The sequence below is a fragment of the Penicillium psychrosexuale genome (genome assembly GCF_028828465.1).
Source record: "Penicillium psychrosexuale strain IBT 29551 chromosome Unknown utg000001l, whole genome shotgun sequence".
Classification (NCBI taxonomy): domain Eukaryota; kingdom Fungi; phylum Ascomycota; class Eurotiomycetes; order Eurotiales; family Aspergillaceae; genus Penicillium; species Penicillium psychrosexuale.
The window spans coordinates 1,803,100-1,819,395 of NW_026643186.1; the positions used below are offsets into that span (position 1 = coordinate 1,803,100).

Here is a 16,296-nt window from a genome sequence, read left to right on the forward strand (position 1 = left end):
AATTTGGGAACAAAGAAGGCCGAACAGTTGAACCGAAGCGAACAAAGAGAAGGGTAGAGAGGATAAAGAACAAGAACCTGCATAGGAGAAACCAAAAAGTTCCCTTATCGAGCCGATCCACTTTAAAGCTCCAATGGTGGGGAAAACCATCTTCCCTTCATATACCTCAGACGGCCACCTGACACTCCTCTCTTCCCCTTTAACTGAACATCTCATCAATCTCCTTTACTATTTGCCTATCTTTTTTCTCTTTTTCTTTCTTTTTTGTCCTAATCCTCACTCTGAAGCCCCAGGGCTGCCCGCCAGCATGGGCTCCTCGATAATTAACATTCAACGCGACTGTGGGTGACTACTTCTACTACCTCTTGCAAAAAACCTTGGCTGACCTTGAACTGTCTGGAATAGTTATACTGAACACAATCCGCAATTCCGGTGGCGATGAGGTAAGCTCATTCCCCCTCCCCCCGATCAACCCCTCTACCGCGGATATTGACGGCATTCTCCCCCTAATAGTGGAAAGTCTTGGTGGTAGATGAGACCAGCAAGAAATTGGTCTACAGTGCTGTGAAGGAGGAGGAAATCCTCAATCTCAATGTCTCCAGTGAGCTCGTCTTGTGCTTTGCGACCCAAACGATGTCACTAATGCCACACCGCAGACGTCGAGCAGCTCGAACATCGACGACCGTCCAATCCCGATATGGACGCGTTGTACATATTGTCCCCGGAATCGTACGTGGTCGACTGTCTGATGGCAGACTTCGAGGTGGGCCGATACAGAAAGGCATTCTTGGTGTGGACTTCATGTTAGTGGGCTGGTGAACCCGAGGCCTTTGCGACGTCATTCCGCTCACACAGCCTATAGCCCTCGATCCGCAGCAGCGAGCTCGGATTGACCGGTCCCAAATAGCGCGCGAGCGCATTGCGGACTTCTACACTATGAACATCAATTTCTACCCCAGAGAATCGCATTTGATCACATTCCGTGATCCGTGGAGCTTCCCAGTGCTCTTCCACCCGAGTTGCAACAATTTGATTCGGGGTCATTTGGAAGAATTGGCTCAAAAGGTAAGATGCTATCCATGTATGCCAATTGGGCTTGCTGACGTTGAATCGAGGTGGTATCTCTTTGCGCTTCTTTAGGTGAATACCCTATAATTCGGTACTATCGGCCCCGATCTCCGACTCACGAGGCTGGAGTTATGTGTTCTCACTTGGCGCGTTTCATTCAGAACGAATTGGATCAGTTCGCGCAGCATCAGCGTGACTTTCCGCCTCAAACAAACCGCCCCCGAGGCGTACTGCTCGTAGTAGACCGTTCCATGGACTTGTTCGCACCCCTCATTCACGAGTTTACATACCAGGCTATGGTCCATGATCTTCTTCCTGTCACGGATGGAGACAAGGTTACCTACAAAACGGTTTTGAACCAGGGAAACCAAAATGAGGAGGTCAAGGAGATGGAAATTGGCGAGCATGATCGAGTCTGGGTGACCTACCGCCATATGCATATGAAGGATGTGCTTGGGAAACTGGGCGAGGACTTTGCCAAATTCCGAGCAGCGCACCCTCAGTTTGCAGATGAGTGAGTTTCAACGGGCCATCCCTATACACGGACCACTAACTTGAGATTTTAGTAACGACAAGTCTAATGTAAACACCATCAAGGATATGTTGGGCGGACTGACAGAGTTCCAAGAGGGTAAAAGTGCCTACACGCTGCACCTCAACATGGCACAAGAGTGTATGAACTACTTCCAGTCCCGCAAACTCTTGGAAGTGAGCTCCACCGAGCAGTCATTCGCCACGGGCCTGGATGAGAACTACAAAAAGGCAAAGAACCTAGCAGGGCAACTCGTGCAGCTCCTCGATGACGACTCAGTCGTACAACCAGATCGGCTTCGACTCATACTTTTGTACATCATGTATCGCGGCGGATTGTTAGGTGGTGACATTCGCAAACTCATGGCGCATGCTGGACTCCCACCAAAAGACGGCGGGGTGATTGCCAACCTCGAACTCCTTGGGGTTCGTATCGAGAAGCCTCTCAAGGATGAAAAGCCACCAGTGCAGCCTCTTTTCACCCGACGAAACCCACCACCCGAATCAGAGGAGCTCAGCCTGAGCCGGTATGAGTTAGCTATCAAGCAGATGCTTGAAGATCAGATTCAGGGCAATCTGGACGCGACTACCTTCCCCTTCACACGTCCGCACACCGAGACTGACGGCGCCATAGCTGCCCAGGAAATACAGTCACAGCAGGCCTCTTTGCGCAGCGCAAAACCCACCTGGGCGCGCACAAGATCCGTCGACCAGCCTCGACAACGCATAATCGTCTTCATGGCCGGTGGTGCTACCTACGGCGAGTCACGAGCTTGTTATGAAGTCTCAGCGGCATACAACCGGGACGTCTACCTTGCCACGACGCACATGCTGACCCCAGGTCTCTTCCTCCGCCAGGTAGGCGACCTTGGTGTTGACCGGCGTCGTCTCGACCTCCCATCCGAGCGCCCCAAACCTACTGCCCCGGCCCATCTCTTCGAGCGCGAGGCTCCCCCAGCCCCCAATCCGCCGCCACAGAAGAAGCCTGTGTCAACGGCACACCTCAACCCCCCAGCTCCGCCAGAGGCGCTGATGGCTGGTATGTCTCTAAACGGAAGCAGAAGCAGCCCTGCCTCATCTGGCAGCGGGAAGCCTGACAAGAAAGATAAGGACAAGAAGGAGAAAGAGAAAAAGGAGAAGAAGGAGAAAAAATACCGTTTCTTCAAGTAGCCTTCTCCATTCTCCATTCCTCTTGATTCCACCCTGTTTCTTGTGTCCTGCTGCATTCAGCGCTTTTGTGATACCATTCTTTTCCTTGTCTTTCTGTTGGTCAGGTCTGGTCCCGAGCATTCACGGCGCTATTCTCAGCGGTTTTTTATTTCTCTCCTAAGATGAGTCCTATAAGACTTAACATGGGAATGTTTTCACTACACTCCAATTTATGCTAGGTAGAATCTGGACACAGTTTCAAGTTGCACTACCTAGTACACGGTAATTATTCAAGTCAAGCCTTAGACAGAAACAAACATTGCATCTCATTCAAAACTGATATCCACATAAAACCACAACATTACAACTAGAATATCAGGACCTGTGGGATTGACGCCAAAAATTGACCTGAGGCCAGAAACGACTAGGGCGAATCAATTTAGTTCTTGATAACATCACTTTTAATAGCCTAGATCAACTCCGGCTCTAGACAATAAATTTCCGGGATATTCCTCCTTCTAAAGAGACTTCTATAGAGAAAGAGCAACTGTCGTCCTCGAACAATCGATGATTCCAGCGGTAGTCACATATATCATGTCAACAGCTGGGGCCGAAATCTATCAAAAGGCACACCACGTCCACAAGCATATGGAAGCCTGTGGATTACAGATCACTAGCTAGCTTAGAAAATATCCTGATCTGGGCCGATGCATACACTTCGGCGATATCGCCCAACTTTGTCGTGTGTCAAGAAAATATATTTCCGCAGATAATGCCGCGGGCTTTTGTTCTCGGCAATATCGCCATGCTGAAACTCCGATTGCGAATGTCCGAGATGAACTATATAACCAATAACTGCGCGCACGATTTGTATACTTACTTAGTAAAGACAGTTCAAGCATGGAAACTAGTTGGTTTTGCTCCATCTATATCTTGAATCTTAACAATTGCTTCCCTGTTCTTCCTGTCGTTCCCAACATGGCTGTCGTTCCCGAGGCCACTGTCTCCAACAATGAGATCCCTCAGCAAGTCAAGAATTCACAGGCATCCTCTCGACGCATGTCCTGGATCCAATATCTTTTCTTCCACGCACGTCTCAACGACAATGTCTGCAACCAGAATTACACTGGCAAAGGTACAGAAGATGACCCATACATTGTCGATTACCTGCACAATGACCACCAAGACGCCATGAATTTTTCCAATAGGCGAAAATGGGCCATCTCCATTCTCCAGTCTCTATCCACGTTTGTGGTGACCTTTTCCAGCTCGGTGTATGTGAGCGGCATCGGGGGCATCGAGCAGCAATTTAACGTGTCGGAGGAGGTGGCCACGTTGGGCTTGTCGCTCTTCGTGTTAGGGTTCGCCGTAGGACCGCTGATATGGGCGCCTCTTTCGGAGATGTATGGCCGCAAGTCCATCTATGTGATTTCGTTCATGGCGTACACGGCGTTCAGCGTGGCGGCGGCCTGCTCGCCCAATATCGCGGCCTTGCTGGTTCTTCGCTTCTTTGCTAGCGCATTTGGTTCGTCGTCGATGACCAATACCGGTGGTGTCATTGCCGACATGTTTAGCAAGACACAGCGCGGAGTCGCAACGGGATTTTTTGTCACAGCTCCTTTTCTGGGACCTGCGCTTGGTAAGTGGTGGAAGATGCCCTTCTTACATGTTGCCATTTCCTGCCATTTCTGCCCTGATACACTTGAAACTTACTAAATTGTTTCTCATTTTAGGGCCCCTTGCCGGTGGTTTTCTTGCTGAGAAACAGGGTTGGCGCTGGCCTCTCGGTTTAATCGCTATAATGGCAGGCGTGGTCTCGATTATCACGATGCTGATCACCCCCGAAACATACGCACCGTTAATTCTGCGACGTCGAGCCGAAGCCCTCTCCCGAGTGACAGGACGAGTATATGTGTCTAGGATCAATGCGGGAAAGCCGCCCAAGACCTTCTCGCAGGAGCTATTGATCTCTCTCACGCGCCCCTGGATCTTGTTATTCCGCGAGCCCATTGTCTTGCTGACGTCGCTGTACGTCGCTATCATCTATGGCACACTTTACATGTTCTTTGCCGGGTTTCCTATCGTCTTCCAATATACTCGAGGCTGGAGCCAGGGCATCGCCGGACTTCCGTTTATCGGCGTCGCCATTGGCGTCTGTCTTGCCACGCTGGCGGCCGGTGTAGACAACAAACGCTATGTGCGTCTTTGCAAGGAGATCGAGGCAGGAGGAGGCACAGTAGAGCCAGAAGCCAGACTGAGTACGGCTATGGTAGGCTCTTTCGTGGTTCCGATTGGATTGTTCATGTTTGCCTGGACGACGTATCCATCGGTGCACTGGATTGTACCCATTATCGGTGCCGTGTTCTTCTCGTGTGGACTCGTCATGGTCTTCATTTCGCTGATGAGTTACCTGATCGACTCTTGTAAGTTTTGATTGTTGCTCTGTAACCTTATGCAACAATGCACATGCTCACCTGTGTACAGATACCGTCTATGCTGCTTCTGTTATGGCGGCCAACTCAGTGGTTCGGTCCTTGTTCGGCACTGCGTTTCCGTTGTTTACCACTCAAATGTACGAGAAGCTCGGAAATCAATGGGCGAGCTCCATTCCTGCATTCCTAGTTCTTGCGTGCGTGCCTTTCCCGTTTCTTTTCTACAAGTACGGCTCGCAGATACGCAGCAAGTGCAAGTATTCCCTCGAAGCAGCAAAGGTGCTGGAGACGATGAGCCGTCGGCAAGGCGCCATGATTGTAGGTGAGCCAAATGGGCCAGAGAGTAAGGTTGAAGAGACTGTTTAGATCACATTAAATAGCGGGGGATCCGCTACGCCCCCAAATCAGCTTGGATGGCAACATAAATTTAATTTTACAGGAGGATTATTTCCAATATATCTATAATGTAGCATCGAAACTCCGTACATGTACGAAGCGGCCGGGAACCTGGGAATATAAATGGGGGGCCTCCATGGCTGAATTCAAGGATTATGTGAGTCCCCGATCGGACCGGAACTTGAATCACCGAGCCTCGAAAGACTTAAAACAAAGCTTACCCCGTCCGCGCAATTCCAAGGCTGCAACAAACACACTTCTCCCGGATGAATCCTTCTGGGGCCAAGCCAACCGGCGTGTCCGGACAAGCCGGAAAGCGTGCCCTCAAAGCCAATAAGGCATGTGTGCCCTGCCGTGCACGCAAGACCAAATGCGATGCCGCCGAGATTGGCCTCCCCTGCAGCTGTTGTACCAGCAGGCAGTGTGTCAAGGACTGTGTACTACCGGTCCGTAAGGGTCGGGCTAGGTGAGTTGATTAATGACAGGATGGCTCATGGTTCATCCTAGTAGTTCTTTTAGGCGCGTGCTGACTTGGATGGGCTCCAAGGAAATTAAACCATGTTTCACCGATCCCTGATCATGTACGAGTATGTTTTAGATGATTGACAGTGTTCCAATTCAAAATCTCAATCGATCTAATCGATCTAATCAATCTAATCACTCGAACAGTCGGCCCAGCCTTCGACTTCCGATCCTCTGGATGGCCAAAGCCCACGTCAGGCTGAGCTAGATCTGTTTTATCTCAATATCTTAAACGATGCCGGGGAGAAGACTACACAATCTAGTCGACACCACCCCATTTCCAGCACTCCCTATCGCCCAAGCCCGGAATACAGTTTTAGTACTCGGAATTGTCGATGGGCCAAGCAACCTCAATTGGACGACATTGACAACGAATTTCTTGCCAAGAAGGGGGTATTTGATCTACCTCCTTCGCGCTACCTGTGAGACCAATCTTATAATCCTCTATCTTATTCGGGGTTTCGCATTTGCCTCTACTCACTGACAAAACATAACAGAGATTCCCTCGTTAAGACATACTTTGACCATGTCTACCCCTTTGCTCCGGTGATCAATAGAGTTGATTTTATCCGCGGCTATCAATCTGGCCACTGCTCATTGTTCTTGCTATACGTCATATTGGCACCGGCCAGTGTCCATGCGCCAGCAGACGTGCTATCCGCCTGCGGCTTTGCTAGCCGCTCGGCCGCGCAAGAGTTGTTTTTTTCCAAGGCCAAGCTGCTTCACGACTTTTCCGCTGAAGATGACCCATTGTTGATGCTGCAGGGATCCATCATCTTGTGCATGGTGATTCTCGACCACCCTACCGACCGAGACTTTGGCTACTGGTTCCACAACGCAATCCGTCTTGCCACTAAGCTTGACATACGCAACGTGTACGTTTCCTACTCCTGGACTATGGCACCTGGAATGAGTATTGCGGGTATTAACTGCCTACGGATTTTTCCACAGGTGTGCTCGAGAAGACAAACCTGGTACAGTCTTCAAGTTGTATAGAAGGATCTGGTGGGCTCTCTACGTACGTCCTTCTTCTCGTCACTATGTTCTGTTCTTCCTGCATTATGTTTACTGTAGCTACGTAGACTTTAGACATTTTTCATGTCTCTGTCAATACTAGACGCTCGCGACTACTCGCAAATACCTCCACGATCAGACTGAGGACGGAAGATGACTGGGAAGTGGAGGTTAGCTCGGAAGTATCATCCGACTTGCTATCACCAGTCACGCCTCAACAAAGGGCCTTGCCTGTTGTTCAATGCGAGTTGTCTCGAATATGTACGTGCTGGTTTGATTCGATTCTTTGTTGTTACGCTCTATCCTTCTTATCATCAACCCATAACTGAAACCACAAGCATGGCTGACTCTTATTTAGTCGGACAGTGTTTGTCCAACGTGACAACCAAGCCACAGCAAGATCCCCGCCAGATGTTTCACTCGCTTGATTCATGGCGCAAATCTCTCCCTGTCAAGATGCATATGAATGAGAACATTGGAACCGATGTGTACTATCTGGCTATGCAAGCCATGGGCTACAGATTTGAATGCATCTTGTGTCGATTGATACGACGTTGTTGGCAGCAGACCCATCATGCGGACTGGAGCGAGTGGGTCAAACAGCGGCTTCGGTCTGCTATTTTGGAGTTGGACACAATTACCAAAAGGGTTCTGGCGAGTGGTACCCTCCAGGACTTTCCCATATCTTTGTATGTGCCGTCCATTTTCTTTTCCCCATTCTCCGATCTACAGAGCGCAAAAAAATGGAGATCTAACGATGGACTTACCAGTATAACCACAATAATTGCACTGCTCGCTCTACACATCGAATCGGCCCTCGATACAGCCGAGACAGATCTCGTTCGTTCGATGGCCCAAATCTCTATTAGCCAGACAATGCTTGTTCTCACACAGGGAAAAGAAATACCAGCCCTGAAACGAGCCCTGCCATTATTCGAGGAGATTCTTGCCAAGAAAAATCTGTACTTGATTCCACCCAACAGTGTCGGTCAAGTACAAGATAACACCATGGTGGATGCAGACGCTTCGCTGCATACACAGGCAGAGCAGTATGAGAATAATCCGTTGCTCTATGATGATTTTCTAGGATTTGATTTATTGGATGAATGGCAGATTGGGCAAATGGATTTTACTGGCAGTGGTTAATTCGGCATGGTTTCCCAGGGAACGCATGTCATTTTTGGGCTATCTCTAGTTCTATCTCTATGTATCTCGTTTCCTAAGTTGTACCGGGGCTGGAGGCAGGTGCCTCAATTGCTTCCTATTGCTGTATAATTAATATAGAGGCTTCTGAGACTGAGAGACCTTCTTCGGCGGGTATCTGCCTCCGGGATCTAGTGCTTCTACTTCTTATTGGCGGTGCGTAATTCGCTTACTTCTTTCTCGAGAAAAGCGGCGGATTGTATAGTGATCTAGTAGGCTTTGGAAACCTAGTTGATCGCTCAATTAAGCGGGCTCGGAGGGCTTCTTGATCTTATACAAAGTAACGCTTTGATTGACAAAGCTTACTTTTGTAATTGAATATAGTTTGACAGCGTTTTTGGGTTCTAATCGCTACCCATTTAAAGAATAACAAATAACAATAGGGGTATCATCAAGCACAAAAAACAAACAAAATGAGGATATCTAACTCTCCTCCATCCATCCATAAAATCCACGACCTAAATCCCCTCCCCAAGATACTGTAAAACCTCATCACTCTGATAAAAAGCCTTCCTCAGCCTTTCCGCCCTCTTCTTATCTTCCGCGGCTTTATTCCGCGCCTGCTTGGAATTAAGCTTCTGCACCTTCACCGGCGGCGCCGGTCTAGGCGGCAGCGGATCTCCATCCTGATCAAGCCCAGTCCCCAACCCAGCCGTACCATGCTTGACGCGAGGTTTGATAGGTTCACGAATACCCTCACGACCCGACGCGCCGAGCCCAAGCCTACTATCAGGATCCCAGCCGTATGTAGAGAGATATCGGAGACCTGTGCGCGTGCGGTCGAGATGCGATGGCGGGTGGGAGTGAGCGAGGCAGATTTGATGCGCGAGGGAGGCTTCGTGCGGGCGAAGGTTTTGGTCTGTTGTGTCTGCTGGGGCTTGTGGTGGGAGAGGTAGCTGGCACACGTCACAGTATTCTTGGGCCGCGGGCGCCACTGTGGATGGAGGCGGGAATATGTCTGAAGTTGGCGGTGCGGACTGCGTACGAATTGGTGGTGATTCTGCGCGCTGAGTTGGTGTATGTGTTGATGTACTTGGGGCTGATTGGCCCATCACAATAGAGAGGTATGTGTCTGCGATGCTAGTCCCGGAGAGAGAGGGAGTTGGGGCTGTTGTGGTGTCTAGATTGGACGAGCGCACGAACTGCACGCGTTTGCGGCGAATTCCGGAGCTGAAGGGGCGCTGCTGCTCCGGTGGGAGGAAATAGTCTTCGTCCTCAGAGGCCATGGTTGGTACTTGTAGAGCTGTCAAGGCAAAGAAAGAAAGAAGAAAGAGGGTTGAGGGGCGGAGCGGAATTAGAGGGTGGCGATAAGGAATAAGATAAGCGGAGATACGTGTACATTGGAGAAATCCCTTAGGAGACACACACCTGTCCTCCCTCTTCCCATCTTCATTTCTCAATTAAATATGCCCATCCCTATCATTGCCCAGGGTCTGCGGGATGGCGTCTCATCCATCCCGTATGCTTGGACAATCCTCCGCATAGCACCATGGGTGCTAGCCCTTGCGGCGCTGAAATACTATTTTGAAGGAGCCCGCAACAGCTCCGAGCGAATGATGCGATCAAAAGTGATAATGGTAACGGTAAGACACCCCTCCAGCACCACATCACTACCCAATTAACTGGGCTGACAAAAACCAAAATCCATCAGGGGGGCACCTCCGGGATAGGCGCAGAAGTAGTCCGCGGGCTCGCAACTCGCGGCGCCCAAGTAATCCTCCTAACCCGCCAACCACCCTCCGACCTCTACCTCTCCGAATACATCGACGACCTCCGCACCAGCACAAAAAACCCTCTCATCTACGCCGAACAAGTCGACCTCTCCTCCCTGCACTCAATCCGCCTCTTCGCAACAAAATGGATCGACAATATCCCACCCCGTCGACTAGACTGCATAATCCTCGCCGGCGGAACAGCCGAGCCCTCCAAACCCCGAGCCCTAACAATAGACGGCATTGACCTAGAATGGCAAACAAACTACCTCGCAAACTTCCACCTCCTTAGCATCCTCAGCCCAGCCCTCCGCGCGCAGCCCGCACACCGCGACGTGCGCGTCATCTTCGCAACATGCTCCGGCTATATCGGCGGTGACTTGAAAAATCTGGACTCCATGGCGCGCGGGAAGCAGAAGGTGGTATCGAAGCGCACGAAGACGTCTCCGGCGCTGTACGCGCAGCCCAAGGGCGTGTACGCGCTCAGCAAGCTTGCGCTGACTATCTTCGCGCACTCGTTCCAGCGGCATTTGAATGCTTACGAGAGGCCGGATAGTCTGCCGCCGTGTACGCGGGTTATCGTTGTTGACCCTGGGGTGACGCGGACTCCGGGCATGCGGCGCTGGTTGACTGGTGGGTCGTTGTGGGGTCTTTGGTTGTACTTGCTCACTTGGCCTCTCTGGTGGCTGCTACTTAAGTCGCCTGTTCAGGGTGCGCAGAGTATTCTGTATGCGGCGATGGAGCAGCAGTATGGGCGGGGTGTGGGTGGGTGGTTCATTAAGGAGTGTCGGGAGATGGATTATGCGCGGGTGGATGTGCGCAATGATGAGGTTGGGAAGAAGCTCTGGGGGTTCAGTGAGAAGATGGTTGAGGAGGCGGAGAAGCAGAGTGCTGTTATAAGGGCTTTTGAGAAGAAGGAGGCCGAGGTCGAGAAGCAGAAGGCTGAGGCTGAGAAGGTGAAGAAGGAGGCGGCCGAGAAGAAGGGGAAGAAGGCTGATGGGTCGAGGAGGAGTCGCAAGGCTCAGAAATGAGTGAGATATGTGTATACCTGTTTTGTAGGTATGGTGTGATATATAGACGGAGTTGAGGGCTACATTCTTCCGTGAACAGAGAATAAGCTCAAATTTATAGACCATTCATCACAAAAAGGAAATTCGTTTCATGTATACTACCAACAAGATCCACGACTTCTATATCAACAAAGACAAGATCATTACAAACCACAATTCACGTGTGCTACATCAGTACCCGAACTAAATTCACTTCTTAAGCTGAGCGAGCAGCTCAGCAGGGGGCTCCTGGCGGTAACCCTCGGGGTTGTTCTTAGTCCAGAGCCAGAGATCCTCGCAAGCCTGCTCGAGGGTACGTTCAGCCTTCCAGCCGAGCTCGGTGTGGGCGCGGGTGGGGTTGGCAGTGAGGTTGAGGACATCGCCAGCGCGACGGGGAGCAACCTCGTAGGGCTGGTCCTTTCCGACAGCGGTGGAGAAGGCGCGGATCATCTCGTAGACAGTGCTGCCCTTGCCGGTACCCAAGTTCCAAGCGCGCACACCGGGGTTGTTGGCACGCAGGTATTTCAGGGCCTTGAGGTGGCCGTCTGCGAGATCTAGAATGTGAATGTAATCGCGGATGGCGGTACCGTCGTGCGAGGCGTAGTCTATGATGGTGTTAGATCAGGGAGTTTCAATAATGGGAAGAAGGGGCTTGCATACCATCACCAAAGACCATCAACTTCTCGCGCTTGCCGGTAGCGACCTGGGCAAGCAGGGGGAGCAGGTTGTAGGGGACACCCTGGGGGTCCTCGCCCATAATACCGCTGGGGTGAGCACCGGCAGGGTTGAAGTAGCGGAGCAGAGCACCGTTCCACTTCTTGGCCTCAGCCTCGTTACCTGCCTTGATGGCATTGTTGCGCTGGGCGTTGATCGCGTCGGTGATGGCGGTCTCGACGGCGAACTTGGTGTTGCCGTAGGGGTTGGTAGGGCCTAGAGGGCAGTCCTCAGGGATGGGGATCATGTTGGGGAAGCGGGTGGCATCGCCGTAGACGGTGGCGGAGCTGGAGAAGACAATGTTGGTAACATTGTGCTTCACCATGGAGCGCAGGAGGTTGATGGTGCCGTAGACGTTGACCAGCCAGTAGTCCAGGGGCTTCTCGCCAGACTCGCCAACGGCCTGGATAAAGACAATTGGATCAGCTACTGGATCGAAGAGTCTACGGTTTATGCTTTCTTATTTCATCGGGTACACACCTTCAGGGCAGCGAAGTGGATAACGCTGTCAATGTCGGGGTGAGCTTCGAACACTTGGTCGAAGCTGTTCTCCACGGTGACATCGAGCTTGATGAACTCGGCCTTCTTGCCGCAGATCAGCTCAATACGGTGGAGGGCCTCGACTGAAGAGTTGTACAGGTTGTCGGCAACGACGACCTTGTAGCCAGCCTCAAGGAGGGCCAGGGTGGTGAACGAGCCAATGTAGCCCGTGCCACTTGCGGGGAATTAGCTCACTATAGGATCCCAAATAGGTAATTCAACCACTTACCCAGCAACAAGAACAGAACCAGCAGACATGATTAAATTCCGTGTAATAATTGATGGTAGGAAGATGGGGAAGAGTACGGGGAGAGTACGGAGTAGAATGCGGACGAGGGGCAGCTTTTTAAGGGGAAATTGAAGGGCGGGATGGCCCTCACCACGTGGATCTGCGATGATGCGGCCTGGTGGTTTGATATTCATCTTGTTTTACATTTATTTACATTTTCGTCCACTGATCTACATGTTTGCACCTCTAATTTCCCCTTCGCTTCCAAGTGAGGTTATCATTGTTGACGCGAACATTATGTACATCAAGTATGTGTTATGATGGCGAGCGTGGCGGTGAAAACAACCCTGAGTCTCGAAACGGGCAAGGATATGCAAGGATATGCAAAGACGGGCAAAGATGTGGGAAGATGCAAAGAGAAGATCCCTGGAAAATCCCCGAAATTTCCCTGAAACTCCCGGATTCCCTGCAAACAACGTCGGCTCAACCCTGCCGAATAGGGACATATGCAAGGGGCAGTCCGTTCCCGGGGAACTCTCGGCAAAATCTTATTTACTGTGTTCATTAAATATAGAACATTCAAGTGAAATTGGTATTGGGGAAAAAAGTAAAATAAACCGGGTTCAGGCACATTAATGCAACCTGATTTTTGCCAGGGCCCCAGCTTCCCTGGAGATGTGGTAGATAGTGTGTTGCATTTCAGCAACATTGCCCCGTGAGACGATGGAGTCCTCAAGGCCTCGGGGCTCATGCTCATTCATCCAAGTCTGGACGAGCTGCCACAGAAGTGGTGGTTAACATGCCAAGGGTATATACCCATGCAGGCTCAAAATTAGAATAGTCTTTTTAACCCAGGAGCTCAACGTCCAGACCAATAGCCCGCATGAAGAGGTTGACGTTGTTCAGACGTTGACTGCCCATATCGGCAGGAAGGGTCTTGCTGTATCCCACTGTTTCCATGACACGGTCCCTGTAACAAATTGATTAGCATTGTTTCTCTGCACTAGATCGAAACGGAAACACTCACTTAACGGCAATAACCAGACGCTGCTGCTGCTCAGGACTGGCGCCAATGCCCACGGCGGCAAGGAACTGCCACACATACATATCGTCACCCGAGCTGATCGATCCAGGGAAAATGTCATTTAATCCGAGTTCTAAAGTGTCAAACAGCACGTTGAACTTCTCGACCCACTGCTGCCAATCATGCTCGGAAGCCTGACCGGCCTCCTTGACGATCTCGGCACGACTGAGCAACATGGTCAAGATCCCCAAGCCAACCTTGGTGCGAGCCACAGTCTGCACGTGGGTTTGGTTAATGACCAATCCCAAAAGACCAATAATGATGTTGAATGGCGCCTCGTTCACGTATCCCAAAAGACAGGGCATGACAGCCAGCGAGAACAGGTCAATGGCCTCACGCACACCGAGTGGTGGCTGGGCCTCGCCCGGCACGGGTTGAGCAAGACGTACCACATCCAGGCTATCCAGGTGGACGACAATCATGGTGAGGATAGTGACACGTTGTTCCTGGTCAATGTGACGGAAGATGCGAGGAATGGCCTTCTTGCCCTTGGGGTATGACAAGAATGCGATAAAGGGGTGTGGTGTCGTCGAGTTAGGCACAATGGGTTCCATCACCTTCAATGACCGCCACAACTTCTGATTAAGCGAGTGAAGCTTCTGTCTCCATTCCATGTGTTCCTGGATTGCCTCGGCATCGCCTTCCTCGGGGGGTGGCGGCATCGTGCGCTCCATGTCTTCCATTGCCATCAATGCACTGTAAACACCTTCAAGGTTCGTAAGGATCGACTTGCGATCGCTGAGACTCAGATCCGACTGCTTCTTGGGCTTAGGTCCCTCTGAGCTAGCAGGGCGCTTAATGTTGAGCATAGGCTTAGGCGCCTTGGCATTGCTAAATGAGATCTTGCCCAAGCTGCCCTCGATGATGAGCTGCTTGTTCTTGGGCTTGGCCTTTGCCGCCTCTACGGCACGCTGGACCTGCTGCTGCATTCGCTGCATGTGGTTGTCGGCACTCTGGAAATTGCCCCGACGATGCCCGCCTAGCCGGTTACCTGTCTGGAGCAGATAAGTCTGGGCGAAGTGACCAAGAGGCTGGTGTGGGTGTTGGCGCGGTGCGCCACGAATCTGGCTGTAGACCTGGTAGTAGAAGTCCTCCGCCAGCACGGCCTCGGGATCTGAATCTGCTACATTTCCAGCAGCCGCGACCAGCTGTTGCAACTGGATACGGGTAATGAAATTCTTGTCCTGCGGGGTCATCAGACCGTTGCCTCGGGACAGTAGGAAGATCTTGTGGTTGCGCTTTGCCCGCTTAGCATCCTCCACCAAATAAGTGTTACGCTGCTCTTCTGTGAGATGCATGAGTTGTTGCGGGTTAGTGATTACTGGCATGCCATTGTTGGAACCGCGGCTTGGCGCCGGGCCTTGCTGATGTTGAAGAGGTTGCTGGGCTTGCTGAGGGCGCTGGGTCTGGGCCTGCGGTGGGACACCGTGGCGCGGGCCAAGAGGCGGCATGTTTTGCGGAGGTAGATTGACGTTCTGCATCATATGCAACGGCCCACCAGGTGGCATGTTTCCAGGGCCACCATAGAGCTCCGGCATACCAGGCGGTGGGTGTGGCATTTGTGGGGGTAGGTGGCCCTGTTTCATTTGTGCCTGAAGGAACTCTGGAGGCACCGGAGGGAACCCATCAGGAAGCGTCTGGAGGTGCTGGAGCTGAGGTGGGTACTGAGGCTGCTCCACCATGGATCGCAGAAAGGCCTCTGCGGCGGGGGTCGCGGTATTATGGCCATGATAACGCATCTGTGCCTCGACCTCCTCCAAGCTCATCATCTTCCGGCTCGGGGCAGCAGCAGCGGCAGCGGGTTCAGCTTTCTTCTGCGAGACACCCCATACACTAGATTTGGCTTGCAAATCTGGAATATAGCCGGGATCCGAATACTTCTCATAGCCTGAGCGCTTGGTAGTCTGGGTGGCGGCCGGCTGAACAGGAATTTGGGCGGGCTGGGGAGCGACTCGGCCTACATTGGGGTTTTGTAGGCTGAATCGAACCTGTTCCTCGCCAATGGCGTCGGAAACCTGAGCAGTCTTTCCGAAGAAATCAAAGTCTCTGCCAATGGATGTATTGGGGCCAGCTTCGCCAAACGTGTCATCGTTGAACTCGTCCTGGTCGTCGGGAAGCTGATCCCCGAGGCCATCGTAGGTATCCTCGAAATCGATCCTAAATGATGATGAGTATAATGGCTCATTCCCCATTAAAAAAAGATAAGCTCACACGTCGTCATCTCCTAGCGCATTAGCTCGAGCAATATCGGCAAAGGGATCTGAGTTTTCGAAGAACCCCTTGGCCCCGGAACCATCACGGTCCCTGGGTAGGGTTGTATCAAATCCGAAGAAAGCCATCCTCTGAATGAGGAAGGATAGGAAAGAGGTGGGGAGGTGAATAGCTTAGTGGGGGGGAGTGAGGAAAGGTGCGATCGATGAACGGGAAGTTCTGGAGTGCGGATGCCTCAGGCAGAAAGGCTGCTTTTTTGCCAAGCCACAACTTGTCGATCGTCTTTTTGATGTGCAGCTTTCAACATTGATATGTAAAGAAAGATCAAGGATTCGGCGGAGATAAGATGTTATAAAGCTATATGAGGCTTTGGAGGTATACGGGGATACACTTGGCCCTCTACGTACATAGTGTATATACTCGGATAGTAACAATAACACTG

General features: G+C 51.4%; 8 protein-coding genes across 8 annotated transcripts; 5 read left to right on the forward strand and 3 right to left on the reverse strand.

The window, feature by feature from the left end:
• Positions 1-307: 307 nt before the first annotated feature.
• N7518_000685 (Sec1 family protein) lies at positions 308-2,769 on the forward strand (the record flags this gene model as incomplete). Its single annotated transcript, XM_057181613.1, has 7 exons — positions 308-341; positions 406-443; positions 514-601; positions 657-803; positions 863-1,065; positions 1,116-1,582; positions 1,635-2,769. The coding sequence occupies 7 exons, from the start codon at positions 308-310 to the stop codon at positions 2,767-2,769; spliced, it is 2,112 nt and encodes a 703-aa protein (XP_057046963.1).
• A 957-nt stretch (positions 2,770-3,726) lies between these two features.
• N7518_000686 (MFS transporter) lies at positions 3,727-5,546 on the forward strand (the record flags this gene model as incomplete). Its single annotated transcript, XM_057181614.1, has 3 exons — positions 3,727-4,387; positions 4,482-5,171; positions 5,233-5,546. The coding sequence occupies 3 exons, from the start codon at positions 3,727-3,729 to the stop codon at positions 5,544-5,546; spliced, it is 1,665 nt and encodes a 554-aa protein (XP_057046964.1).
• Positions 5,547-5,842: 296 nt separating this feature from the next.
• N7518_000687 (Zn(II)2Cys6 transcription factor) lies at positions 5,843-7,269 on the forward strand (the record flags this gene model as incomplete). Its single annotated transcript, XM_057181615.1, has 4 exons — positions 5,843-6,022; positions 6,246-6,520; positions 6,596-7,049; positions 7,216-7,269. The coding sequence occupies 4 exons, from the start codon at positions 5,843-5,845 to the stop codon at positions 7,267-7,269; spliced, it is 963 nt and encodes a 320-aa protein (XP_057046965.1).
• Positions 7,270-7,451: 182 nt separating this feature from the next.
• On the forward strand, positions 7,452-8,258 carry N7518_000688 (transcriptional regulator family TF; the record flags this gene model as incomplete). The annotated part of the gene is made up of 2 exons (XM_057181616.1): positions 7,452-7,801; positions 7,883-8,258. The coding sequence occupies 2 exons, from the start codon at positions 7,452-7,454 to the stop codon at positions 8,256-8,258; spliced, it is 726 nt and encodes a 241-aa protein (XP_057046966.1).
• Positions 8,259-8,773: 515 nt separating this feature from the next.
• On the reverse strand, positions 8,774-9,541 carry N7518_000689 (putative G-patch domain protein; the record flags this gene model as incomplete). The annotated part of the gene is made up of 1 exon (XM_057181617.1): positions 8,774-9,541. The coding sequence occupies one exon, from the start codon at positions 9,539-9,541 to the stop codon at positions 8,774-8,776; it is 768 nt and encodes a 255-aa protein (XP_057046967.1).
• A 180-nt stretch (positions 9,542-9,721) lies between these two features.
• N7518_000690 (putative oxidoreductase) lies at positions 9,722-11,058 on the forward strand (the record flags this gene model as incomplete). Its single annotated transcript, XM_057181618.1, has 2 exons — positions 9,722-9,898; positions 9,967-11,058. The coding sequence occupies 2 exons, from the start codon at positions 9,722-9,724 to the stop codon at positions 11,056-11,058; spliced, it is 1,269 nt and encodes a 422-aa protein (XP_057046968.1).
• A 228-nt stretch (positions 11,059-11,286) lies between these two features.
• On the reverse strand, positions 11,287-12,588 carry N7518_000691 (NAD-dependent epimerase/dehydratase family protein; the record flags this gene model as incomplete). The annotated part of the gene is made up of 4 exons (XM_057181619.1): positions 11,287-11,681; positions 11,737-12,193; positions 12,271-12,505; positions 12,560-12,588. The coding sequence occupies 4 exons, from the start codon at positions 12,586-12,588 to the stop codon at positions 11,287-11,289; spliced, it is 1,116 nt and encodes a 371-aa protein (XP_057046969.1).
• Positions 12,589-13,405: 817 nt separating this feature from the next.
• N7518_000692 (deadenylation-dependent mRNA-decapping factor PAT1) lies at positions 13,406-15,982 on the reverse strand (the record flags this gene model as incomplete). Its single annotated transcript, XM_057181620.1, has 3 exons — positions 13,406-13,529; positions 13,587-15,800; positions 15,855-15,982. 3 exons carry the CDS (start codon positions 15,980-15,982, stop codon positions 13,406-13,408), a joined length of 2,466 nt encoding a protein of 821 aa, XP_057046970.1.
• Between the last annotated feature and the right edge of the window lie 314 nt (positions 15,983-16,296).